This window comes from Malassezia restricta, chromosome VII (genome assembly GCF_003290485.1).
Source record: "Malassezia restricta chromosome VII, complete sequence".
Classification (NCBI taxonomy): domain Eukaryota; kingdom Fungi; phylum Basidiomycota; class Malasseziomycetes; order Malasseziales; family Malasseziaceae; genus Malassezia; species Malassezia restricta.
In genome coordinates this window covers 54,489-79,454 of record NC_040199.1, presented here as the reverse complement: position 1 = coordinate 79,454, position 24,966 = coordinate 54,489, and the positions used below count along the sequence as shown (strand labels likewise).

Below are 24,966 nucleotides of genomic sequence, written 5' to 3'. Positions count from 1 at the left end.
TTATAAATTTATTTCTTCCTGAATATTTTTGATTAATGTGTGGATGTTCTCTTGATTAGGTAACAATGAAACTGTTACCATGTTTGGGTTGGACGTGCGGTCGTGATTGGATGCCCTTGATGTTCCATGTGTAGCTGTTTCGGTTACGATTTCATTCCATAGTGAGGCCAAGTTTGGTAGGGGCCTTAGCAGCGAGCTACTAGATGCTTCGGTGATGTCTTTTGTCTTTTTGCTTGCCGAATTTTCACAGGTATCTGTCATAAGTAGGCGATTATCAGGCATCACACGTAGATCAAGTGCATGAACTTCGTAGAACCGGACGCGGTACCATTGTGCATCCATAATTTGCACATCGGGACAGTCAGCCGAAACGACAGCGTTTTGAATGAGATCATGTAGCTGAGACAGTATTGGTAAAGTAGATGCCAGAGTCTGGTGTGAGTACATTTATACTTACTTGGAACATGGTAAACCAGATATTTTCAGCGTCACTTGTGAGTACATTCAAGCTTCGCTCAAGAATTCTTAGGATATACTGGTGTGGGTTGGACATGGCACTGTGTTGAACACCGCATTCCAAAATATAGCGGGGTTGTTCGAGAGGTTCAACCATGTTGAATTTGACTCGCAGAAAGTAAGGGTGATCGTGTTCCTTTTCGCCATAGGTTATGTTCACTTGTTGCCAGCTCAGTGACTGTAGAGTCAAGAAGAAGTTGGACGCGTTCCAGGAAGAAAGAGTGTTTAGCAACAAACAAAAGCGGGCAACTTGTTGCCAAATCTGCTGGAACTTGGTAAGACATGCTGTAACTTCGTAGCACGTAAAAGTAAATACACCTGACCTGGGATCGAAGTTCAATCTGTCAGATAGTTGCAGCGATTCCATGTCGTAATATTCCTTCAGATTGACTTTGAAGTGCATAACGACTCTGCGCCTGAGGGGCAGCCACCACTCACACAGCTGAAGCGACATGTTGGGCTTAATAAGGTCCTGATACGAGGTGAGTAATTTACAAGCTTGGACACAGAGACTGGGAAGTAATGGATCTGGACTTTTACCCGTGGGCGGAGTGGTGGCATGCGACGTGCCATCCAAAAGCACAAATGGGACAAGCTTGAGGCGTAGCTGCTCCTCCAGATGAGAGTACACGACTGTGGCTACGCTGTAATGCAAAGCCAACTCGAGTTCTTCCGTGTGAATTCGGTCTTTCGTATATGAATCGTGTGGCTCACTGGCTAAGTCAGCCGGCGTATTGACCAGCATCGAATCTTGAATTGAGAATTGAGACAGGTGTGTCTTATTCAACCACTTAACAGAGCTGATCACCTTCGTTATCTTGCCGTTTTCCATCTCAGATGCGATGAGAACAAGGGCCATGCCAAGTTGTTGCTTGGGCTCGAAATACAGCAAAAAATGGTAACCAGGTAAAATGCCGAGTGGGACATACAAAAGAGGATGCCCTTTTTGCAATCCCATCCTGCTGAATTCACCCGAGCGAAGAGAGATGGATGCCGAGCACGGCAAACCGAGCCATGCCATCTTGAGCTGCAGGTTTTTCGTCAAGCATTGCATTCGGAATGCAAAGATTGTGTCGGCAACGCACGACAAGTTGGTCTGAATGCGGTCTGCCATTTGCTGCAACGCGGCATTTTGACTCTGACTCAGTGATAAAGCCATCTCGTTCGGGTTTGCTTCGAGCAGCTTCAGTCCGATCCGGCCAGAGATTGTCGAAATGTACAGCATGATACGCACCGTTTCTGTCAACTGGAGCTGGAGAGAGTACTGGGGTCCGTAGCCATTGTCCTTGTGCGTGCAAAGTCGACATAAGCCTGGGTTACCTGCGCCAAGCCCTTCGAAGCGCCCGATTTCTGCCTCGAATCGTTTCATGAGCGCGTGCGAATGGCGCCTAATGCACAAGAGCACTAATGCCTCGATATCCAAGCGATCCAAGGCACACGTTTGTTCATCTCGCGGGACATGCGCACGGACCTCGTCTTCCAAATGCCACTGTACATGGATGCGGTTCTGCTTCGCAGTGACATTTGTGCCAGACATGATCTCTGACAGCACACGATTGGGGCCTTGTAGTGGCAGCGATTCAAGCTGAAGGGTGATATGGCCTTGAAGCTCGCTGTGTCCATTCCAGTACGTGATATCCAATACATGCTCTTTCAGGGTGTAGCTGATATGCCTTCCCCAATTGGAACTGGACATGCGCTGAAGCTGGCGATGCATGATATGCAGCTGGCGCTGAAGTGCCTCCTGCTCAAGCATGTGATGCAGTCGCATAAGCGCTGGTTCATCGTCTTCGCTTGTTTCTGAAGAAAACATCGCCTCAGCCTTTTCATGAATGCGATCTAGGTAAGCTTCAGTCCATGTTGACTCTTGGTCATCTTCATCGACTTGATCAGCAAAGTGAAAATCGAGGAGCCACCAACGGTCTTGCTTCTCAGGGCCTTGTACGGTGAGGCACATGTCATATAGACCAGGCATCTCCATGTAAGCCTTCCCATCGGCTATGCGCTGTAGTCGTAGCTTCATCGGGATGGACTCTGTCCATGCGAGTCGCGCTCGCAGTATGCGGTCGAGATTCGCCATGATGCTGCGTGCCTCTTCGTTATTGAGAGGCGTCGGCATAACTGTGCTGTCTTTGATGGACGCTGGTAAGCGTTGGTATGTTCCCGTGCACAGCACATCGATGGCAGTGACAAAGTCTGCATCACTCATTCGTGCATTCGGCAAAATTTTTCGCACTTGCGTCAGGCCTGAGAATGCATCCTCATGGGCCCATTGCTGCTCGACAAGCAGCGCTACAACATTTCGTGCGCGATGGAGCAACTTGGCATCCTTTGTCCATCGCACGATGACAAGCAGCTTGACAAAGAGGCGGCGTAACTCGAGTGCTGCCGTGAATATTTTGGCGCGTTTGGCGTCGCTCGATAGCGACGGAAGCGTGTCACTCAGACTCTGGATCACTTGATACGCCGAATTTGTAATTCTTTCGACGATCACCGCCAGGGGCACCAGCCCGCCATCCTCGAGTGGCAGCTCTTGAAGCAGCTGCTCCAGCGTTACGCGTGCCTCGGGGTTCTGGTGGCTCATAACGAAAAAGGAACGCCTCCACATCCTCTTGGCATTGGCCCACGATGGAGTACTTTCGATCGCTGTCGTCGGCGCTGGGCAAGTCGGGGGGACCTCTATCTAACTATATTATCGATGAAGATGTCGATTCGTATCATGGGCAAAGTATATGGACACTGCACCGCGGCACGCGGCGCTCTGATTCGGTGCCTGTGAGCATCTTCAGCTTCGATCAGACACAGGCATCGCGCGATCAAATTGCCATGGCCCAGAATGCCATAAAGCGTCTACGGACCACCAGATACCCACATATTCTCAAGTTTCTAGACACGACAGAGAGTCAAGGCACGCTGTATCTCGTGGTGGAGCGTGTTGAACCATTGATTGACACCATGGCGCTGTGGGCGCAGGGCAAGGGACGCGGCGCATCCACACCGGCCTGGATCGTATGGGGGTTGGGCCATATTGCGAGTGCCTTGGCATTCTTCCATCAAAATATGCATGCCGTGCATGGTAATGTGCACCCCGGCAGTGTGTTTCTCGCGCCATCGGGGGAATGGCTCTTGGGCGGCATGGAAACGCTAAGTCAGCCATCTGAACCTGATGCTTTGGTTCTGCGTCTCGGTGGTAGATCTCCGCGTGCGAATGTGTATGCTGCGCCGGAAGTGGTTCAAGCTGGGTTTGGCGCTTTAAATACACGCCACATCTACGCAACTGACAGCTACAGCTTGTGCATGCTGGCCGTTGAGGCGTTCAATGGCACTCTGCCGGCCAACACGTCCCATTTCCCTGCTGGGCGTATTCCGACGCCCCTATATGCACATCTGAAGCGCATGGCCCAACCACGTCCTGATACACGACTGAGCGTAACCGAGTTCCTCGAGCTCGGACGCCTACCTCAAGGCTTCCTCAGCACCAATGTCCTGGTCCAGGCCGATCAAATCCTCGAGGATTTCCGCGTAGCTCATCCCGTGGACAAGGGCAGCGCACTTGCTCGTCTTGTGGTGTCACAGGAGCAAATTGCGCCGTCCTTTGCTCAGTTCAAGGTCCTGCCTGCGCTTGTAGAGACATTCCGCTACAAGGGCGGATCCAAGGATCTCGATCTCGAGTTTTCTGCCTCGTCCCTCTTGCCACTTATTCTGGAGATCGGTGCCACTATGGACTCAGATGCATGGCGTCGTGTGCTCAGCGAACCTATACTTGGTGCTATGGCCTCGCCGTACCAGCCGATCCGCTTCGTGCTCATGTCCAATGTCACGCTGTACGCTCATCATCTCGATGCCAAGGCCGTATCACACCAGCTCTGGCCCCTCGTGTGGAAGTCATTCCAGTCGACGCAGGAATTAGAGCGCACGGCGGCGATCAACAGCATCCGGGTCTTGCTCCCCAAGTTCAGCGAGCGCATTCTAAACAATGAGCTGCTGCGCGAACTTGCCAAGATGCAAAAAGACGTTCGTCCGCTTCTTCGTCTGCAGGCGACACAGTTGCTGTCAGAAATGTCGCCTCGTTTAACATCACGCACCAAAGCCGACGTCCTGATTCCTGCTTTTGCTTGCAGTTTGCGCGACACGTTCGACGAGACACGCCTCGCCGGTATCAAGGCCTTCCGCGAGGCTGCCGATAACTTTGACGCTCCAACAGCTGCTTGCCATGTCGTCCCGGCTCTTTCTCCGTGTCTCGTTGATGCGAATGCGGCGGTCCGTGACTCGGCGTCTGAAGCACTGCACTTCTATCTCAACAAGATCAGCGAGTACACGCAGGACATGTCGTCACACAGTGTAGAGCTACCATCCGAAGAGCCGTCCTCGAAAGACACAGAGCCGACTCTTAAGCCTGAACCACGCGCCAACAAGTTTGCCTCGTTTCTCTCAGCCACAGCCGGCAGCGCAGCCTCTCGATTGGGCGAATGGGCCATGGCGCAGCTCGAAGAGGATGATGCACTCGCGACACAAGTATCGCAGAGCCTGGCGCAGCCCAGCAAAGCCGCGCAGTCACAAGCGTCCCTTACGCCTGATTTGTTGTCGCCTCCAGCTGTGCCCGTCCACCAAGCGTCCTCCTCAGGCATGGACCTTTCTGCCAACAACCGGGCCGAAAAGGTGGCCAATACACTCATGCAGTCACAGCCCAAGAAGGCTGCGCCCAGTCTTACCAGCAAGCCGCGAGAAGTGTCCCCTATCACACGAGTGAACGCTCCCTCCAAGACACTATCGAAGGAAGAAAAAATGGCCCAGCTCCATAAACTTCGTGAAGAACGACGTGCCGTACGTATGACCGACTAACCTCAGCGTATTTCGCAACTCAAGTCTCAGTCAAATACTTAGGGCCATGTTGTCTGCCAATTGTTGCAGGACCGTAGACGAATCCAGCCCTATACGCGTGTCGATGATCGCATCCGCACGCGTCTGCCCTTGGTTCAAGAGAATCACCGGCTTGTCGGCCTCTACGGCATCGCGCACCAGGCGATATGCCGAGTGCGTGGCAACTGTTGTGCCCACGAGGAGCAGGGCATCGGCCTCCTCCACGAGTCGCTCGCAAGTGTGGCGCAGGGATCGCCTTACATTTTCGCCAAAAAAGACGACGTCCGGTTTGAGTATGCCTCCACATGCTGGGCATGACGGGTACTGAAACGTTTCGTAGGCTACGCCCTCGAGCTGGACATCGCCATCGGGATTACGACGCAAAGACAGGTGCGGCTCGCGCTCGAGTCGCTCGGCCCATGCATGCCAATCGGGATTGAGCTCAGTGAGCTTGTCCTGCAACGCATCACGCGAGCACACAAAGCCACAACCGTGATGGACGTCCGTGGAGCCGACAGGAGTAGGGAAGAAGCGATCAATCAGACCAAAGGAGCGTGTGTGGCGCGCCTCCCACCATCGCTTGTCGTGCCCATATGGAGGATCATGTCGTGACGTGCAGCGTACTTCGCCGAGCGAGCCTGTGGGTTAGTTACCTGCATACAAACCGTGCAGCTCATGAATCGATGACGTGTCGCCACCTATGGAGTCCGTTGCCACATGATGCAGCCGGTCGACGTTTTGCGTGATTAATTGGTCCAAATACTTCGTGTGCTGCAGCGCGGCTAGTACCTGGTGAGTCGCATTGGGCTGGGCCAAACGAACTGAGGGGTATCCTAAGTAAGAACGCGCCCAGTACCGGCGCCGTTTTAAGTCTCCAAAAGCACCCTGGTGCATGAATTCGTGATAATAGACGGGGCGGTACCCCTTGTTGACGTACACTCCATTAGGGCCTCGGTACGACGAAATACCGCTGCCGACCGACACACCAGCGCCAGTAATACACAATACGCGTCTGTCATGATCCAGGAGCTGGTACAGTTGCTCCACTGCCTCTTGCACATCCGTCACCGTCGGCAACAAGCGTTGCGTCTGGGGCAACGACGGAATGGAAATCCGCATGAGGTGGAGGTACGGTGGGACCTGTCCCCTCGCTGAAACCAAGCATGTAGTTCGACCGCCATGGAGGTCCATGTGCACGATGTCATATCGCTCGTGGCACTGCTGATTGCTTTACTACTTGCGTTTTTCGTTCTGAGCGCATTGGTTCTTAGCGTGAGCATGCCTATTCTCGTGACTATAACGTGCTATCGCGCGAACTATACGCCTCGGGCCGTATCACTTTCGGAGGATACGCCGGTGAAGAGCCCATCGTATCTGGCGAGCTTTTTTCGCCAGGACCACACGCGCAAGTTGGGGCCCGAAGATATGCGTGGATTTGTCGCAACATGGAAGCGTATCTGTGCCATAGAAGGCTGGCGCGGTCTGTTTCGCAGCACGCATCTTCTTGTTTGTGCCTATGCGGTGACGATGTTACTATCCTTTTTCGTTCCGTTTGGCATCATACTGGCTCAAGCACTTTCGAATCCATCTAAGGACGTGAGTGCGTCTGCGAATGTAGGAGCTGGCTTGATGATTTTCGTGTCGTTACTCCTATTCCCCGTGGACATCTTGATACGCCGAACGATCGTTTATCCGAGACACCTGAACTGGGCTCATCCATGCGAGTGTTTGAAGCATATTCTCACTGTGCAAGAGTACAAACAGCCGTGGCGCCTATTCTTGTTGCCGGGAGTGACGTCGACGTGCCTCGCGAGGCTGCTTATCAGTCTCTTGACGTCTTTGGTGGCGTTGTTCCTTGCGCCTCCCGGTCGTTTCGCGATACTTACGCTCTTTGTCTCCCAAACATCGGACAATCGGGCGGTCACCGTGCATGGGGATGCGTGGCAGGTGCTGGTGCGTGTGCTGCTGTCATGCCTGGTATGGTTTGTGCTGCTGCCCCTCGACAATATTTATGTTCGCGCAGCGACACAGCTTTCAGATCGCTCGTATGCCGCGGTGCATGGAGCAGAGCTCGTTGTACTAGACAAGGAGCCTATTGTGTCGCTGCGTCCTTGCCATGGCAACGACGATCCAGCATGGACGTATTTTGGCGCTTCGCATGTCGAGCCATACACAAGCTTGGTGGATGTATTCCGCAAGATCCGCGACGAAGAAGGCAATAGCAGTCTGACTCGTGGATTACTATACACAATCTTGGGACGTCTGTTCCTAATGTAACTATGGCACAGAATATTCTCTTTAGCATGTACCTGTCTCTTCCTCGCACACCACCTTGATAGTCGTCTCAATATCGCCTTGAATGAAGCGCGAGAGCCTGTGGTCTGACTCGCTGTTGTCGAGAATAGGCGGCCGTTGCCATGCAGGCGTCACAGGTGCGAGGGCCTCAATATCGATCTGAACGTGGTCCAACGACGCTGGACCGTCGGGCCTAATCGAAAAAGACATCTGTTTGAGCGCTTCCGAGCACCGCTTGCGCCGAATGCGCAAGAGCCGAATAAAGATGAGCACCATGGAAAGAAGGCATATGAGGTATTTGAGCACCACCAACGCTTCCTTGCTTTCCCCATCCATGTTGGTTAGTTGTGGCGTGCCTTCTCTCAGCGCTTTTTATCGCACAGAGACGGTCCTGCATCGATACCCACCGGATCGTAGCCGGTCAAATTCATGCTTGGGTGCATGTGATCAGAGTATGATCATTAGGTAAAGGCCATGAGCATATATCCCACCACCGTATAAAAGGCGCCCCGCATTAAACTCTCTTGGCCCTCTTCGTCGTACATTTTGCAGGCACAGTCCCATGCACCCGTGTACGGCTGCACTTCCGATGCACCAAACTCTGTCGATGTGGGCTGGTCGTGTCCATAGCATGGCCGCAACGACGTGACGGGCTCCGCCGTCGTTGTGGCTCTCATTTCGTCCTCCACATCCTGTTCGTAGGAGGCCTGGTGGTTATGGGACGCAGGCGCCGTGGAAGCATCAATCGATGTTGTGCGGTCATACTGCGTCATAAGCCGCACGAGAATGCAGTCGATGGGTACCAAGAGCACCGCCACACTCAGACTCCACCCCACGAAGAGAAGCAGGCCCCAAAAAGTGACGCGGAAGGTGTCGGACGTCGGCCCCTCGTACGTATCCTTGTTTTGGCGCGATACCTGAGGAACAAAGTCTTCGAGCAAGGGCAGAGTCCAGTACCGCACCATGTGAGTCATGTATGATGCAGTGAGGTGCCGAAAGAGCTGTAGAGGTACGAGGCCTGGGACAATATACAAGCGCCATGGCTGCAGCACCTCGGCGGGCGACAATACTTGACGCAGTGCTGTGCGTGGGTGGCGCCACGACACGGCTGCATGATGGACCATCGTCCGCCTCAGAAGCACCTCGGTGGGAAGCAGCACGAGAACCGAGACAATCAGTGTGCACAGGCTGCGGAACGGGCGTTCAACAGCGATCATGCGCACTTCGTTAGGATGATAAGCAGATGGCTGATTCAGGAGGAGGATCAACACAAGCATGACCAGGAACTGGACAAGGGTGAGCGTCGTGCCTTTGTACAGCCCACGAATGCCTTCGAGTCGATAGACGCGCCGGGCCATCGGAATAAATGTACGTATGTTGGGTCCGATTTTTGGATTCTCATAGTGCCGCCACGCAAAAAGGAGGCCCCACAGGGATGGTCGACTGGGCTCACGACCTGCTTCCATGACATGGTCGAGTGACACGGCGTGCGGCAAGTAATTTGCACGAAGCCGCGTAAGCACATTCGCCACCGGGACACTAATGCCCACGAAGAATGCTATCTCTACCGCGAGAATCATTGGCACCAGCAGGAGCCATACTACCTGCCCTGCCATCGACGACATGACCGTTCGAGGCAAGACGCGCCTTCCTCATGAGGGTGTCCATGTCAGGTTCACGTGACACTGCACTGTGAGCCGCGACGAATCGCGGTTCGAGGCTCGCTGTGTACATCATGGCGAGCCGTGTGATGGACTATGCGCAGCAAGGTGCGCCAAGCTTTGAGTGCTGACGGTAGTCTCTGAAACACTGAAGAATTTCCGCGAGAATAAACTCTCGACTGTGCGCCCTGTGCGCGAGTTCTTTGACTACCACCGGATCAGCGTGCCGCGCGACACGAATGAGGCGATCCAAGTACGTCTTGTCTTTGACTGACACCAGCGTATCACGTACAATACGCGCCACTTTTCCGGTAACTACTCGCTTGTCATCATTCTGCTCGCGATTTACAGCCTGTACGTTTGCACTTGTCTTCTTACGCCTCGCCAGTCTGTCAGACCCCTTGTTGCTGATTGCTCTCTTTATCCTGGTGGGTGGATTCGCGGCGATCAACCGCTTTGCGCCAGAACCCATGCAGGTGGGAAACCATCTCGTCACGCAGAAGAGCCTGTATGCGATCCTTGTGGTGGTTGTGCTCGTGCTCTTGTGGTTCGCTCAGCCATTCGCCCTGATTTTCTGGCTTGTGGGCAGCAGTGCGCTGCTGATTCTTGGACACGCTGCGTTCATCGAACCGCCTGTCTCGAGCGAGTACGCTGGTGTCGAGTCGGTCTAATAGCCCATACCTACCTAATCTGACACCGGATCCTTGGTACGTAGCACGTGCTATTCTCGAGGGACCGTCTTGTTCCCTCTCCACATCGCCATGCAGCGATGCCTCCAACTGGCGTCGTTGCCAAGCATGTGCTTCCGACGTATTATGCGGCTGTCGTCTCCTTGCGCACGTACGTAGAGCGTGTGTGTGCGGCATCAATACCGTCACCTGATTTGTCTCGGAACCTCATTTTGGATGGTCTCGTGGCGCTGCCATGCTCTTTGGACGAACATATTCACCAGGGTGAAACTGATACGTATGGCCTAGAGGCGAACGATTACATGCCACTGGAGTCCGTCGTAGGACACGTTCAACGCACCTTGCACATACGTCGCCGACATGACATGCTTCTTCTTGGCTTTCATGTGACGCCTCATCGCATGGTAGCGACACATACCAACTCGATCGTGCATGCCTTGTTAACGGACGACGTATGGAATTCTCTGCTGTTTTTGATGGGAACGCATGCCTTTGTACATATGCTGTGTGGAACCACCTACTATTATCCTATGGCGCCACATCGTGACTGCTACTCCCAAATGTGGGGCATGCCGCTCACCGATCAGAGACCCCTAACACGCGGTCCTCCCAGTGTCTCGGAGCGCCGTGTGTCCGCCGCGCATCTCTTTTTCCGTCGCTCTCGTCTTTTCTATGCTCGCCCGGTCCAGGTGTACCGCTACGGCATTGTTTTGGGGTTGCCACCGACGCACTCGTTTCACATGCATGGACACACCCACACCGATCGACGTGCGCATACGGCCCGAATCATGCGCGACATGCAGCCACATGCATTTGATTTGCCCCATGCATGGCACCGCCTCCCGTCGAAGAACGAGAACCACGACCTGCCCCGACGCCGCTGGCCCAAAGGTCTGACGACCCTGGCTCATCTCGTGTCGCGCATGCTACAAAAACACCGGCGGTGCAGGTACGACGTCATCTTAGAGGCGTGCTGTCCTCGGCAACATTTGGTGCCTACGATGTCTGTACCCTCATGTTCGCCACCCGAGGTGCTTTCGCAGCAAACGACCTCTGCACGCCCATCGCCCTTAGAGCCTGGCTCATCATCACCGCCGCTGCTGAGCTACGCAACACCACCCAGCCGTGTCACTTGGTATGTATGCGTCGTGCTTCGTACCATTCTGCCCCGCGACATGGTGGGCAGTCCTCATAATTGGGCGGTGGTACGTCGCACTATTCGCCGCTTTGTGCATGCGCGTCGCTCGGAAAAAATCAGTGTGCATGAAGCCCTTCAAGGTTTCCGCAAAAATGAATGTGCGTGGCTGCAAGAGTACCGCGATCCGGTGCAGACACATACACGACTCTGCGCGTGGATGTGGTGGCTATTGGACGACGTTGTTTTGCCCTTACTGCGCACCTGCTTTTACGTAACCGACTCGGCTGTGTTCCGGCGACGCGTGTTGTATTTTCGACAAGACGTATGGGCGCAGCAAACCAGACCGCATGTGCATGCACTATGTATGCACTTGTTTTCGCGCGTGCAGACTCCCATGGATGCTCCTATACCCTACGCCACTATGCGCCTCGTGCCCAAAGAAGCGAGCGTGCGCCCCATTGTCAATTTGGCGCGCCGGCCTATGGGCTTTGGGCGATCGATCAACGCGCAGCTCCAGGGTGCCTTGGATGTCCTGAGCTACGAGGCAGCACAGCAGTCCCCCCGCATCTTCGGCGCGGCTATGCCTAGTATTCATGCGGTGTACGCGCGCCTCAAGGCGTACAAGCAGCGTTTCCAGGGCAGGTGGCCGCGGCTTTACATGGTGCGGGCAGACATTCGAGCGGCCTTTGACTCGCTCGATCACACGCGCCTCTTGCACCTGGTGCGTGCGTTAGTGCCACGGCATGCGACCTATGTGCTGCAACGGCATGCACAGATCCGGCCGGGCATTGGTATGATTCGACGCACCCAGGTACGGCGTGCATGGCCCGCACCTCATCCGCCCTCGTTTCTTGAGCAACACGCGGCGCAGTCAGCGCCTCCGCCTCGGCATGCGGTACTCGTTGACGGTGTCACATACACGACGATCAAGGCTGAAGATGTGTTGGCGCGCGTCGAGGCACATATCCAGTGCACCCTCGTACGCATCGGTAATGCATTGCATCGCCAAACGACTGGCATCCCACAAGGCTCGATCCTATCGACGCTCTTGTGCAATCTCGTCCTTGCTGACGCCGAGCGGACCTACCTAAGCATCGACGAGGACGAGGACTGTTTGCTGCGGTTCACCGATGATTTTTTGTTTGTGTCACCATCATATCAGCGCGCCTACGATGTGTGCCAGGCGCTACACAGGGGCTTTCCCCAGCATGGATGCCGCATTGCTCCCGAAAAAAGCCTCGTAAATTTCGACGCGTGTCTCCCCACGGGCCACGTCGTCCGTCGCCTCGCTCCCCACACCCCATTTCCCTGGTGTGGCATCTGCATCGACCCCACGACGCTGGCTATTCAGCCTGATACCCAACGATACCCCCGGCATATGGGAGATACGCTCACTGTGCGTGCCGCTGGCCTTACATCGATGCTTGTTCATGCAATGCATCCGCGTGCCGCCGCTGTGTACACAGACACGCATCTAAATACCCCCTATGGCGTCTACACCAATCTGCTAGAGGGCTTTGTGTTCGCTGCGGCCAAGCTTCGGGTATTTATGCGGCACATGCCCTTTGCCTATGCGCCGCCTGTCATGCGTGCCATCGTGCATGCCGTGCGACTGACATGGAACATGATCCGTGCAGCCATTCGTGAAGCTCGTGTTACGCTGCATCCCCACGCCCAGTGTCACATCCAGCGCGCCTGTGTCGAGTGGATCGGCTACTTTGCCTTTGCGCACGTGCTACAGCCCTGGCCCGTACATGCGCCACTTGTCGCTACCCTCATGCCCTTTGTGCATGCGCAGCGGTACGCACGCTCGCGCCGCAAGATCGGCCCCCTTGTCCTGCGCGCCTGGACCGCCCACCGCGAGCGGATCCGTCGCCTTACCTAGACGCCTCATAGAGCCACGCGCCGCCCGTGCCTCTGGCAGAGTAATCACGTGACCGATGAGCACAGGGCCGTCGGCAAGTCAACGAGCGATCGGACGAACGGCGTTTCCGCAGACAACAATGATGGTGTCAGGATCCATGCGTATGCTGCGTGCCCCTGCATCGCGCTCTATGGGCGCTGTTCGTGGTCTTCATATGACCAAGGTGGCTCGCGGTGTGCAGCAGCCCATGTCCGAGGCGCAGACGGCCGAGTACCCTCGCGAAGGTATGTAGCGTTTTCCTTACTCCCAGGCTTCAACTCGCGGCTCTGGACGCTCGGTATCGCGGCGATCGCCGGAGGTGCCGCTACGAACTACTATTTGAAGAAATACGTCAAGGGCGATGAGGAGGCAGCCAAGCCCTTCTTTACCGACTTGATTGAGTCGTGCTCGACGAGCACGGACAAGATCCGGGAGGCGAACCAGGAGCACATTGACTTGTCGATCAAGCGTGCTGAAGCGCAGCTCATGATCCAAGACGCACAGAAGCCCAGCACCCACCGTGTGAGGTTCCCTTAGTACGTGGACTCGGCGCAACTAACGACCTAGCTTGATGGAGCAGTACCCGAGGCGCGGCCTTCAGACCGGCTCTGTCGTCGACACGTCAGACTTGCAGGTCAATCAGGAGCGTGTATAGGTAGACTAGCACGAGTAGCAGACGAGCCAAGCAACTTTGGACACGGATCACGCTGCGACGGTGAGCCCCTGTTACGCCGTACGCTGACCGACCGCCTGCTGGGCCTGACCCAGGCCTGGGGTCCTGAGCGGATGCTCCATGTGCATAAATCCTCGAATTCCCAACCAGGTTTTTTTTTTCGCGAGCACAGACAGTCGAGGCCACGTAACGATGACGACGACTGGCGGAAGCAGCCGGGGACGCCTTCGTACGTCGTTTGCCAAGAGCGAAGCGCTCGACCCATTTTATTCGGGCGGCGCTGTCGCTGTGACGTCTGATGCGGCATGGATCGCCGCGACGTTTGGAACGGACGTACACATGGTCGAGGCACGTACCTCGCGCATTTTGCACAAGATCGCCGGAGATGGCGAGGATATACAGAGCCTCACGCTGAGTAACGATGATACGTACCTTGTGACGGCCTCCCGCTCCTTAGCGCTGCACTTCTATGTTCTGCCTGGCATGGAGCATGTGCGCACGATTTCCAAGGCCCACGAGGCGCCTGTAGCCCTGATGGCCGTGGATCCGACCTCGAGTCTGCTGGCGACAGGGAGCGCCGATGGCTCTGTGAAGATCTGGGACATGCGGGGCGGATACTGTACACACGTGTTCCGGGGCCATGGCGGCGTGATTAGTGCGTTGTGCTGGCATGTCGAGAGCCCTTCGAAGGCAGGACGCCGCGTGCAGCTCTTCACCGGCTGCGTCGATGGCAAAGTGCGCGTATGGGACTTGCATGGCCACAAGAAGGCGATGCATGCCAAGCCATCGGCCGTGCTCAATGCGCATGCCGGCGTTGTGCGTGGCATTAGTCTCTCGTCGGATGGACAGACACTCGTGAGTGGTGCTCGAGACCAGACACTTGTGTTTTGGGACGCACGCGATGGACATTGGCATCGCCGCGAGATTCAATTGGCGCATGAGCGCATCGAGGCGCTGCATTTCCTGCCGGATGTACCGTACTTCATTACGGCTGGCTCTCGAGGCGCACTTCGAGTGTGGGATACCCAGGGACGGGTGGTGAGTGAGCAAACGGTCGAGCGAGTCGATGAGGACGACGAAGATGAGCTGCGCGGCCTGGTGGATGCGGTCCTTGCTTCGAATACGATCGTGACTGTCTCCGCCACGCAGGACCTGGCCTTTTTCGTGTGGGACGGACAGCTGGTTCAGACGCGCCAATTGGTGGGCTACAATGACGAAATCGTGGACTTGGCGCTCGTACAGACACACTATCTCGCTGTGGCATCGAATAACAGCCAGCTGCGCATCTACAGGCTCGATACCCAGGACCGTGACCACGACGTGGCGCTTGTGGATGGACATTCCGACATGGTACTGAGCATCGACACCAATGGTGAATGGCTCGTATCCGGCTCCAAGGACCACACAGCCCGAATTTGGGCGCGTGTGCACGACGGACGCCATGGATGGGTCTGTCTTGGTGTATGTGAAGGGCATGCAGAAAGCGTCGGATGCGTCGTCTTTTCGAAGAAGGAAGATGCGCCCTTTGTCATCACAGCCAGTCAGGACCGGACTGTCAAGTTGTGGGATCTCTCTGTACTGACCAACGACAGCCGGAACGTCAAGCTGTCGTCCTTACTGACCCTGAAAATCCACGACAAGGACATCAATTCTATCGATATCGCGCCTAATAATGCGCTTCTTGTGTCGGGCTCGCAGGACCGCACAGCCAAAGTATTCCGTCTACATTACGTGCCGCCACGCAAGAATGCCAAGCCTACAGCCTCCCTTGAGCTGCTATCTACATGTCGCGGCCACAAGCGCGGCGTATGGTCCGTCCAGTTCTCTCCAGCTGAGCAGGCCTTTGCCACGGCGTCGAGTGATCAGACCGTTCGCATGTGGAGTCTCAAGGACTTTACCTGTGTGCGGGTCTTTGAGGGCCATACGGGCAGTGTGCTGCGGCTGCGATACACGCCCAGCGGTACACAGATTGTGTCGTCAGGTAACGATGGGCTCATCAAGATCTGGAATGTGCGCGACGAGGAGTGTGCGGTGACGATCGATGCGCACGAAGACAAGATTTGGACGCTGGTCGTGCGGGATGAAACGCCCACGACGCCGCTCCAGATTGTGAGTGGTGCCGCGGACAGCACAATGGCCGTCTGGAACGACACCACCGAGGTCGTCGAGGCCGAGCAGGCTGCTGCAGCCAAGGATGCCGTCGAGCGTGAGCAGGCCTTTACGAATCTCGTGCTGCTTCAGGACTACCGCAGTGCGATAGCACTGGCCTTCCAAATGAATCAGCCGCGCCGGCTACTGCAACTGTTTGCCCAGGTAGCAGCATCGCGACCGGAAGAGGATGCGATCGCATCGATGGAGCGTCTGTTCCAAGATGCACTAGGCACCGCGGACGCCCAAAGCGGCAGCATCACGGGCCTCGCGACCGTCGATGATATCTTGCGCGACTTGCCGCGGAGTCAGTTGGCGCAGCTCCTCGTATATGTGCGCGACTGGAACACGTCTGCACGCACATCTCCGATCGCACAGCTGGTCCTGCATGCGATCGTGCGACAATGGGATGCCGAATCGATTCTCGATGCGATAGAAGACGCGCGTGCGTCGCTCCAGGTATCGGCCGTCGCCCTGCTGGAGGGCCTCGTTCCGTACACAGAGCGCCACTATGCGCGTGTGGACCGCATGCTCGTCGAAAGTGCCATGCTCGAGTACACGTTGCAGGCCATGGATACTATCATAGGCGAATAATCTACACAAACATGTCCAAGTCATGCCGCACGTAATCGCGGTGCTCTTCAGGGCGGTCCTGCAGAGTAGGATAGTACGCGACCAGCGCGTCCTGTGCGCCTACATAGTTGGTGTTGTAGATGCGCACGTACGCCTCACGAACCTTGCGAGCAGGATGGAAGAGGCCTTGCAGCGTATGGTACAAAATTACACCAGGTCCCAAGGCCACACGCAGCGCCTCAATGGCCTCCATCACAGCATTGATCACGTGAGGAGATGTTTCGAAGACATTCGGCCACACCAAGTTGAAGAGGTGCTGCATGCCATCTTCGCGGCCCAGGCCAGCCGTGCCAAGAGCCAGGTGCTTGACAATGCTGGCAGCTGTTTGGCGGTGCACGGGGTCGCGGTCTGTGAGTGCATCGTCCAGCAGCGTGATGACGCTGTACACGTAGTCCTTGCTCATCTCGCCAATGTACTCAAACACCCAGCTCAGGGCCTTGAGACATCCATGCTTGACGTTCAGCTCAGGCGTGCGGTACTCATTAAGAATGGCCGGCAGACATGTAAAGGGCCCGCACGTCTCGGCGACAATCGCAATCGCAACAGTCGAACACACACGGCTCTGTCGTTCCTGGACACGAAGGTTGGTCAAAAGCACCTGCAGGACATCCTGCGGTCCAATCGCCCGCGCAATGTACCCAAAGCTGTTAATCGCCGCACGCCGCACAGCCTTCTTGTGTGCCTTGAGCAGATCGAGCAGCTCAAAGCAAATGCGCATCCACTCACGCGCACTCACAAACTCGGCACCACGGTCAGCAATACGGCCAATGAGGTTGATACTCGCTTCCTGTACCCGCTCATGGCGGTTGCGGAGGATGGGCGTCATGCGCGGCAGCAAATCCCTGACGGGTGGATTCATCTGCGTCATGCCCACGACGTTGGCAATCGCACTCTCAGCGGTGATCATACTCGCCAGTGCCTCGGGGAACTCTTCGCCCAGTTGCTCAAAGAGAACGACGCCCAAATTCGATAGCAGCGCATCCTCACCACACTGCTTGAGCACGACAGCCAGCTTGGTTGTCAGGTCCGCGGCCTGCTGGCGCGTGCTGGCGTTTTTGTTGTTGAGACGCCACAGAATCGTCGACACAATCTGCATGAGGTACGGCTTAATGCGCATGCCCAGCGCATGAGCAATGGTGCCTGTCCCGTCAAGCATGACGCGATCCTCGTCCGACTGCTCCTGGAACGCATAGATCATGCCGTCCACCAGCTGCATTTCCAGTCGCTCTCCGATATCGGCCGTGCCGAGCGTCGACACGACATGCCGGATCGTATCCATCGCCATGCGACGGAACGGCTCGCTCTCATCCTTGAGAAAGTGGACAAGCCGCTCAACGACCTCACTTACACCCATTTTGTCCGCTAGTGCCTGCGTTGTCTCGACGACCTGGCGATAGTTACGTCGATCCAAGGCCATACGACGCACCCAGAAGCAACGGAAGTAGTCCGGCGCCAAGTCGTTTCGCAGAAATGCACCGGTCACGCCTTCCGTCATCGCACATTGCTTGACGACCTTGAGGACAATGCGCCGCATCTCGTCATCTGCGCTCTGAAACTCGCGGATCAACGTCGGCGTCACTTCCTTGACAAAGTATAGCGTGCTGTCTGCATCCATCAGCGGTATAATAAATCCGATGGCCTTGAGGAACGCCGCCAAGCCACGTCCGCGATGGTGCCGGATACCCAGCCACAGTGGCTTGAGCACATTTTCAAAGCTCTCAATACCGTACGGCGCGGACGCTTCGGCTAATGCCGAGAGTGCCAACGCCGTCATCGTCTTCACCTTTTGCTGATCGTCCTCCAGCCCTTTTTCAATGCAGTCGACCAAACCTTTCAAATGCGGTAGCACAGCACAGCCCATCATGATAGCCAATTGCTGCACGACTCGGATACCCGTGTGACGCGCCTGCCAGCTTTTCTTCGAGCGGCAGACGGCGCGCAGGAACGGCAGCATCGCTGGGATGCCCAGAGCCGAGGCGACAACTGCCAGTGCGCGAGCGGTGGTATTCCGCACGTATTCGTCAGCATGATCAATATCCGGCCGCATCGTACTGATCATGTGCGCCAGACCAGCCGCCTTGGCGAGATTGCTGATAATCTCGCGGCCCTCGATACGCACATAGTAATCCTCATCAATAAGCAGAGGTTCAATCACCACAAGAATACGATGGACGTAGGGCCGCACAAGCTCATCGAGTTTGTACAGAACACGGTCAATGACCTTGACAAGCAAGTGGCGTTCCTGGTCTTCGAGCGTGCGCTCCATCAAAAGCGGCAAGATCTTGTCGAACAAGGGACCAGGTCCAAACGTGCGTGCTTGCTCCGTAATCTGCCGCAGGGCTTGCTTTCGAAGCTGCGGCGTGCCATTTTTGATTTTCAAGAGCAAGCGCATGATCTCGCGTTCCCTAGCCTCAGCACGCGAGATGCGCTCCTCTTCATCGTCTTCCTGGAGAACCTTGCCAAAGTACTTTTGGTCCTCCGGCTTCATAAACGCCAATTGACCGACACCTGGTACATCCGTTGGCAGATCCGCCACAATGTCGTCCGCCATAGCACCAAGTGTCGATGATTCGGGCATGTAGAATCCAGACGATTCTGGCTCTTGCAGCTTGTGTGCTTGGGCGGGCGCATAGCCTGGCGGTGGCTCCACAATCGTGTAGCCTTCGCTCGGAAGCAGCGCATTGAGTTCCTCATCTGACATGTACCGAATGCGTGTCGGCTTGCTGGGTCCGTCTACGGGTGTTTGATCCCATCGAGAACGCTTTTTTTCCGTGGGCTCGTCCGCCGGTGTCTCGTCCCAACGCGAACGACGCCGCTTAGTAGAATCATCAGGCTTGGGCTCCTCACCTTTTTCCTCAATAATCTTGCGAACACGCTGCTCCTCACGCTCGAGATTAGCCCGGCGCATGGCATCACGGTATCCTTCCTCACCCGTGCTCTCTGCAGAGAACGGATCATGTTGGCTCTCAGGCCCTGCATCCCGATGAAAGCGGCGGTTATGATAGTCAGACTGACGCGACGCCAATTGCCGCTGCGCCACACGCTCTGCAAGTGGATCATACGAGTCATCAGCGAACTCGTGCAGCAAATGTTGAGGTGCTGTGAAGGCATCAAGGGGATTGGATCGCCGAGGCTCGTCGTCATCGTCGTCGTCGTCCGGCCCCGTAGGCAATGAGTCCACGTACGACGATCGCGACGCTCCGGACCCATAAATGTCGCGATCTTCCTGATTGCTTCCCAAGCCGATGCCCTGTCTTCCAGAGGCACGCGCAGCTCGAAGGCGCTGGATCTCGTCCAGCTCCTCACTCGACATGGTCGCCACAAGCGAGCGGCTTGCCACACGATCGACGCTGCCCATAGTGATATCACGTGATATATACGGCCATCGTCAGAGACGGAGCGTTTTCTGGCACGCCACCGAGTGGAATGGCGCCGCGGGCCGTTGGCAAGAATGCCAAGGCGGTGCAAGATGTGGCCCCGCGCAAGAGTGAGGGGGGTAGCTATACATTGAAAGATATTATGGTGGGCGCAAAATTGTATGCAGAGAAGACGACGCCTGAGAGTGGCGAGACAGAACAACGACAAGTCGAGGTGTTGTCGATCCGCGAAGAGCGACAAAACAGGCTGCATTTACTGCAAGAAATGCAGGAAAAAGGTGCTGATAACGTGGAAGAAAAAGAGCCAGAGCTCCATTTTTATGTGCACTACTGTGGCTTTAACAAGCGACTGGATGAGTGGATACCCTCCGCCAAGCTCGTACTGTCGCGTGAGATGGAATGGCCGCCGCCGCCCGAGGCGGCCGAGTCCAACAAGAACACGAAGCGGAAGGTGGTCAAAGATGCGCGTTCGACTCCACAGGCGGAGGACAGCAACGTCAAGAAGGAGCAGGGAGACGACACGTCGTTCAGCAAAGAAAAGGAGGTGGAAAAGCTGCGTACGAACGGGTCCATGACACAGTGCGCGAGTGAAGTCTCGCGCGTCAAAAACCTGAATATGATTCAAATGGGTAAGCATCAAATTGAGGTGTGGTATTTCAGCCCGTACCCGTCCGAGTACGCATATATTGACTGTCTATACGTGTGTGAAATGTGTTTGTCGTACTTTCCTAGCGATTTCCTGCTCAAGCGTCACCGTCAAAAGTGCACGATGCTGCACCCGCCCGGCAACGAGATTTATCGGTGCGAGGACATCAGCTTTTTTGAGCTCGACGGTCGGCGCCAAAAGACGTGGTGTCGAAATTTGTGCTTGCTAAGCAAGTGCTTTTTGGACCATAAGACCTTGTACTATGATGTGGATCCCTTTTTGTTCTATGTCATGTGTCAGCGCGACAATACCGGCTGCCACATGATCGGTTACTTTTCGAAGGAGAAGGAGAGTGCCGAAGGCTATAATGTCGCATGTATTCTGACTCTGCCGCAGCACCAGCGTACGGGTTTTGGGCGTCTCTTGATCGAGTTTTCGTACGAGCTCTCGAAACGCGAGAGTAAACTGGGCAGTCCGGAAAAGCCTCTGTCTGACCTCGGTCTGCTCGGCTACCGTGCATACTGGTCCGAAACGATCGTTGAGCTTTTGCTCAAGACGACGGAGGAAATTAGTATTGACGACATTGCGAACAAAACCTCGATTCAGCATGCTGATATCCTACAGACATGTCAGGCACTCAGTCTGCTCAAGCAATACCAGGGTAAACACTACCTTGTTCTCTCAGATGCCGTGCTCGAAAAGCACGAGCGTCAGATGAAAAAGAAACGTCGGCGCATTCATGCTGAACACCTGCATTGGAAGCCGCCTGTATTTACGCGTGACCAGCTTCGGTTTGGTTGGTAGATTGTACACTAGCATGACGCAGTTCGTCCAGCACGATCGGTGGCCAAAGCAGCCATGCATCCCAGCACGCAAGAATAGTGTGTATGCTGCGCTCGAGCTCGGGGCTTTGGGTGCGTCGTAGAACGTCGCCCCAATGGGCAAAGAGCGTGGTGAGCCATGGCTCAAAAGCGTTCCGGTACATCCAGGCACATGGAACGCGTGCTGATGTATTATACAGAATATCAGACATGGCGTAGAGGATGGCGAGCTTGCGGGGTATCGGAGCCTCGAGCATGGCTCGGGCTATTTTGTCAGCGACAGCCTCTGCCGCCTTGGCATGGTCCAGGGCGAGTTTCATGCATCTTGCGATACGCTCACGCCGCAGTGTAAGGCGGGAAAGCATGGATTCGAGACGGCGAGAAGTAAGCAGGGATAGCCCTTCCACGATCTCTTCTACCTCCTCCGAGTCAGTGGAGCACATGGGATTGTCGTCGTTCGAGCGATGTCGCACTGGTATAGGAGATGCGTGGCGTGGGCGCGAGGGCGGCTCAGGTGCTGGACTCGCGGTGGGCTTGACTGTCGGTGGTCCTTTTGAGCTCTTCAACTCTTCTACAAACGCTTGGCGACGCCTGGGCGCCACCTCCGTCGGCTCGTCATCGTCATCAAACGCCCTCTTTCGAGACATGACGCGTACCTCCACATTTTGTTGCACTGGCAGTCCTTCTATGAATCTAAGGCTCTCGGAATATGGGCTCTTACGCATCTCCCGCCAGTGGGAGATTCTCCACACGGAGCCGAACGCAAGAGGCCAGACAACGCGTTATTTTGGAGACATGTATACCAAGCGAGACTTAGTCCCAGCTCGAGGTGGCGGCGGGAGCGGCGCCCGTGTCAGCAGCCCAGTCCTGGGCGGCGTCGGCGCTCCAGTCGACCTGCTCACCACCAGCCGAGAGGTTGGCAGCGACCGAGGGGTTCACACCACCAGCGCCGGCGCCCTCAATGGCAAAGTCGACCTGCTCAATCGTCGACTCCTGCACAGCGCTGGCAGCAGCGGCCTGCTTGGCCAGCGCGGCCTCGGCCTGCTCACGCTCAATCTCCTCAGGGTCGCGGTAGAAGAACATGTCGACCATGACGTTCCAGCCGTTGGGCGTGCGGGGCACGATGCCACGGAGGCGCAGGAACTCACGGCAGAGCAGCCACCAGAGGAGACCGATCGAGTGGCGACCCTTGTTGTTACCAGGGATGGCAATGTCGACGTGGCGCAGAGGAGCGTCCGTGTCACACAAAGCAATCACGGGGATGTTGACGTAGGCCGACTCGCGGATGGCCTGGTGGTCCACACGGGGGTCAGTCACCACAATCACACGGGGCTCCTTGAACGAGCGCGTGATGTAGTTGGTGAACGAACCGGGCGTGAAACGGCCGGCGATTGCCGTGGCGCCCGTGTTGGCGGCGAACTTGTGCACGGCACGGTGACCGTACGTGCGGCCCGAGATCACACAGATGTCAGCGGGGTTCTCGACGGCGGCGAGCACACGGGCAGCGAACACGATCTTCTCCCACGTCTTGCCGATGTTGATCAGGTGGATACCGTCGGCACGGCGCTTGTGAACGTAGGGAAGCATGGCCTTCTCGCAGTTCTTGGTACCGATGTGCGTCTGGGCAGCGAGAAGGAGACTAATGTCCTCGGGCGTAGGGTTCAAAATAGCAGGTTGCTTGGAAGCCATGTTGGGGAATACAGCTCCAAAATGGATGTGCGTGTAAAGAAGCGCTTCGATGGCCGCCGCCGATCCTTTGGGCCAGGCGTGTGGAAGAAGTGCTCGATACTTGCATCGGCCGAGCAAAAATACAATTGGTCACGTGTTTCTCAAAACTGTACCCAGCTCCTGGCCGCGTGCGTTCGAACGAAGCCTGTCGACGGAGCGCAGCGTGCTACTTGGACTACTTCCTCAACGAATAAGGTATGTGTGAGGCTGTCTGACAACGCAGCAAAATGGCTGAGCGTGGACGTGGTGGTTTTGGACGTGACCGTGGACGTGGTGGCCGCGGTCGTCGTGGTGCCCGCAAGGACGAGAAGGAAGAGTGGGGTACGTAAAAAGAGTCGTTGGCGCGGCGTGCTAACCTGACCAGTGCCTGTGACCTCGCTGGGTCGTCTCGTCAAGGACGGCAAGATCAAGTCGATGGAGGAGATTTACCTGTTCTCGCTCCCCATCAAGGAGTACCAGATTGTTGACATTCTCCTGCCCAAGCTCACTGACGAGGTCATGAAGATCACGCCTGTCCAGAAGCAGACCCGTGCCGGTCAGCGCACGCGCTTCAAGGCCTTTGTGGCCATTGGTGACTCGGATGGTCACCTCGGTCTCGGTGTCAAGTGCGCTACGGAAGTGGCCTCTGCCATCCGTGGTGCCATGATCATGGCCAAGCTCACGATCATTCCCGTGCGCCGTGGCTACTGGGGTAGCGCTCTTGGTAAGCCTCACACGGTGCCCACGAAGGTGTCGGGCAAGACGGCCTCGGTTATGTGCCGTCTTGTGCCTGCTCCCCGCGGTACGGGTATTGTGGCTTCGCCCGCGCCCAAGCGCCTGCTGCAGCTGGCCGGTATTGAAGATGTGTACACCCAGTCGAAGGGTCAGACGGCTACGATGGGTAACTTCCTGAAGGCTACGTTCGAGGCTGTGTCGAAGACGTACGCTGTCCTCACGCCCAACCTCTGGGAGGAGGTGCCTGTCCCTCCGACCCCATACGTGGAGCACGCGACGCACCTTGCTCGCGTTGGCAAGAAGCTTCACTAAGTACGCGCAAACACGCAAGCCGAGTTGCGCCTGTAGTAGCTAGCTAGAGTTTTGGCCCTAGCCCAAAATTGCATATTCCTCGATGCCACGATCCCCTGAGCGAGGCATGGCCGCGACCAGTTTGGCGCCGCCGCTTTGTGGGCAGGGCCCTTCTTGTCACGTGACTCCCGGCTTGACCCGTGACGGGCGCCAGCAGCGCGCCGGGTCCGCGAGGCTGGCTCATTTGGACGACAACGATCATGATTGCCCGTGGTTTCATGCACTCGAACAAGGCTGCTCGTGCCGTGCGTGTCGCTGGCCAGCAGGTGCGCTTCAACTCGAACCTGCCGATTCCCCCCAAGATCGCCACGCCCAAGAGTGTGCAGGGCGAGAACGCGGCGAACACGGAGGCCGTGGTCAACTTCTACAAGGCACTGCCGAAGGGTGCGGAGCCTGAGAGGCGCCCCTCGGGCTTCAAGGCCAAGTACTTTGACGGCAAGCATGCCAGTGCCAAGCCCCTTGTGTGGACGATCGCTGGCCTGATGCTGTTTGGCTACACGCTGGAATACAACGGTCATCTGAGTATGTATGCGCTGTACTAACGCCCCTACAGAGTACCACAAGAATGCGCACCACTAGATCTAGGTATGCGTAGCTGAAATGCATCGGAACGATCCCCTTGGCTACGGCGCTCTGCGCTATGGATGATTTGATAGATGTCGTGGCGTGCCTGCGGAGAGGAAGGGTGCCTGGCGCTGCCGTGGGCAGCGATCACTGTCTCTTGCGGCGCACCTCTCTTGAGGGCCACGTCTCTTGCGGCACACGAAGAGGTAGGCGCGAGGCATCCGTGTCTCCACGTGGTTGGCCATGTAC

At 56.2% G+C, this 24,966-nt stretch overlaps 15 protein-coding genes across 15 annotated transcripts; 9 read left to right on the top strand and 6 right to left on the bottom strand.

The window, feature by feature from the left end:
- MRET_3816 (mediator of RNA polymerase II transcription subunit 14) lies at positions 1–3,100 on the bottom strand (the record flags this gene model as incomplete). The annotated part of the gene is made up of 2 exons (XM_027630443.1): positions 1–432; positions 458–3,100. The coding sequence occupies 2 exons, from the start codon at positions 3,098–3,100 to the stop codon at positions 1–3; spliced, it is 3,075 nt and encodes a 1,024-aa protein (XP_027486288.1).
- A 44-nt stretch (positions 3,101–3,144) lies between these two features.
- Positions 3,145–5,358, top strand: MRET_3815 (component of nuclear aminoacylation-dependent tRNA export pathway; the record flags this gene model as incomplete). Its single annotated transcript, XM_027630442.1, has 1 exon — positions 3,145–5,358. One exon carries the CDS (start codon positions 3,145–3,147, stop codon positions 5,356–5,358), a length of 2,214 nt encoding a protein of 737 aa, XP_027486293.1.
- A 30-nt stretch (positions 5,359–5,388) lies between these two features.
- MRET_3814 (uncharacterized protein) lies at positions 5,389–6,495 on the bottom strand (the record flags this gene model as incomplete). The annotated part of the gene is made up of 2 exons (XM_027630441.1): positions 5,389–6,014; positions 6,042–6,495. 2 exons carry the CDS (start codon positions 6,493–6,495, stop codon positions 5,389–5,391), a joined length of 1,080 nt encoding a protein of 359 aa, XP_027486294.1.
- Positions 6,496–6,555: 60 nt separating this feature from the next.
- On the top strand, positions 6,556–7,653 carry MRET_3813 (mitochondrial carrier protein; the record flags this gene model as incomplete). The annotated part of the gene is made up of 1 exon (XM_027630440.1): positions 6,556–7,653. One exon carries the CDS (start codon positions 6,556–6,558, stop codon positions 7,651–7,653), a length of 1,098 nt encoding a protein of 365 aa, XP_027486289.1.
- Positions 7,654–7,674: 21 nt separating this feature from the next.
- Positions 7,675–8,007, bottom strand: MRET_3812 (uncharacterized protein; the record flags this gene model as incomplete). Its single annotated transcript, XM_027630439.1, has 1 exon — positions 7,675–8,007. The coding sequence occupies one exon, from the start codon at positions 8,005–8,007 to the stop codon at positions 7,675–7,677; it is 333 nt and encodes a 110-aa protein (XP_027486290.1).
- Positions 8,008–8,132: 125 nt separating this feature from the next.
- Positions 8,133–9,296, bottom strand: MRET_3811 (mitochondrial carrier protein; the record flags this gene model as incomplete). Its single annotated transcript, XM_027630438.1, has 1 exon — positions 8,133–9,296. The coding sequence occupies one exon, from the start codon at positions 9,294–9,296 to the stop codon at positions 8,133–8,135; it is 1,164 nt and encodes a 387-aa protein (XP_027486453.1).
- A 110-nt stretch (positions 9,297–9,406) lies between these two features.
- MRET_3810 (PRA1 family protein 1) lies at positions 9,407–10,003 on the top strand (the record flags this gene model as incomplete). The annotated part of the gene is made up of 4 exons (XM_027630437.1): positions 9,407–9,440; positions 9,470–9,585; positions 9,613–9,686; positions 9,721–10,003. 4 exons carry the CDS (start codon positions 9,407–9,409, stop codon positions 10,001–10,003), a joined length of 507 nt encoding a protein of 168 aa, XP_027486291.1.
- A 98-nt stretch (positions 10,004–10,101) lies between these two features.
- MRET_3809 (telomerase reverse transcriptase) lies at positions 10,102–13,044 on the top strand (the record flags this gene model as incomplete). Its single annotated transcript, XM_027630436.1, has 1 exon — positions 10,102–13,044. One exon carries the CDS (start codon positions 10,102–10,104, stop codon positions 13,042–13,044), a length of 2,943 nt encoding a protein of 980 aa, XP_027486342.1.
- Positions 13,045–13,162: 118 nt separating this feature from the next.
- MRET_3808 (uncharacterized protein) lies at positions 13,163–13,717 on the top strand (the record flags this gene model as incomplete). The annotated part of the gene is made up of 3 exons (XM_027630435.1): positions 13,163–13,307; positions 13,334–13,598; positions 13,630–13,717. The coding sequence occupies 3 exons, from the start codon at positions 13,163–13,165 to the stop codon at positions 13,715–13,717; spliced, it is 498 nt and encodes a 165-aa protein (XP_027486312.1).
- A 210-nt stretch (positions 13,718–13,927) lies between these two features.
- Positions 13,928–16,477, top strand: MRET_3807 (U3 small nucleolar RNA-associated protein 13; the record flags this gene model as incomplete). The annotated part of the gene is made up of 1 exon (XM_027630434.1): positions 13,928–16,477. One exon carries the CDS (start codon positions 13,928–13,930, stop codon positions 16,475–16,477), a length of 2,550 nt encoding a protein of 849 aa, XP_027486425.1.
- Position 16,478: 1 nt separating this feature from the next.
- Positions 16,479–19,874, bottom strand: MRET_3806 (splicing factor 3B subunit 1; the record flags this gene model as incomplete). Its single annotated transcript, XM_027630433.1, has 1 exon — positions 16,479–19,874. One exon carries the CDS (start codon positions 19,872–19,874, stop codon positions 16,479–16,481), a length of 3,396 nt encoding a protein of 1,131 aa, XP_027486420.1.
- A 68-nt stretch (positions 19,875–19,942) lies between these two features.
- Positions 19,943–21,343, top strand: MRET_3805 (histone acetyltransferase HTATIP; the record flags this gene model as incomplete). The annotated part of the gene is made up of 1 exon (XM_027630432.1): positions 19,943–21,343. One exon carries the CDS (start codon positions 19,943–19,945, stop codon positions 21,341–21,343), a length of 1,401 nt encoding a protein of 466 aa, XP_027486403.1.
- An 830-nt stretch (positions 21,344–22,173) lies between these two features.
- Positions 22,174–23,049, bottom strand: MRET_3804 (small subunit ribosomal protein SAe; the record flags this gene model as incomplete). The annotated part of the gene is made up of 1 exon (XM_027630431.1): positions 22,174–23,049. One exon carries the CDS (start codon positions 23,047–23,049, stop codon positions 22,174–22,176), a length of 876 nt encoding a protein of 291 aa, XP_027486344.1.
- Positions 23,050–23,315: 266 nt separating this feature from the next.
- MRET_3803 (ribosomal 40S subunit protein S2) lies at positions 23,316–24,114 on the top strand (the record flags this gene model as incomplete). The annotated part of the gene is made up of 2 exons (XM_027630430.1): positions 23,316–23,409; positions 23,453–24,114. The coding sequence occupies 2 exons, from the start codon at positions 23,316–23,318 to the stop codon at positions 24,112–24,114; spliced, it is 756 nt and encodes a 251-aa protein (XP_027486400.1).
- Positions 24,115–24,353: 239 nt separating this feature from the next.
- MRET_3802 (F-type H+-transporting ATPase subunit f) lies at positions 24,354–24,732 on the top strand (the record flags this gene model as incomplete). The annotated part of the gene is made up of 2 exons (XM_027630429.1): positions 24,354–24,675; positions 24,707–24,732. The coding sequence occupies 2 exons, from the start codon at positions 24,354–24,356 to the stop codon at positions 24,730–24,732; spliced, it is 348 nt and encodes a 115-aa protein (XP_027486418.1).
- Between the last annotated feature and the right edge of the window lie 234 nt (positions 24,733–24,966).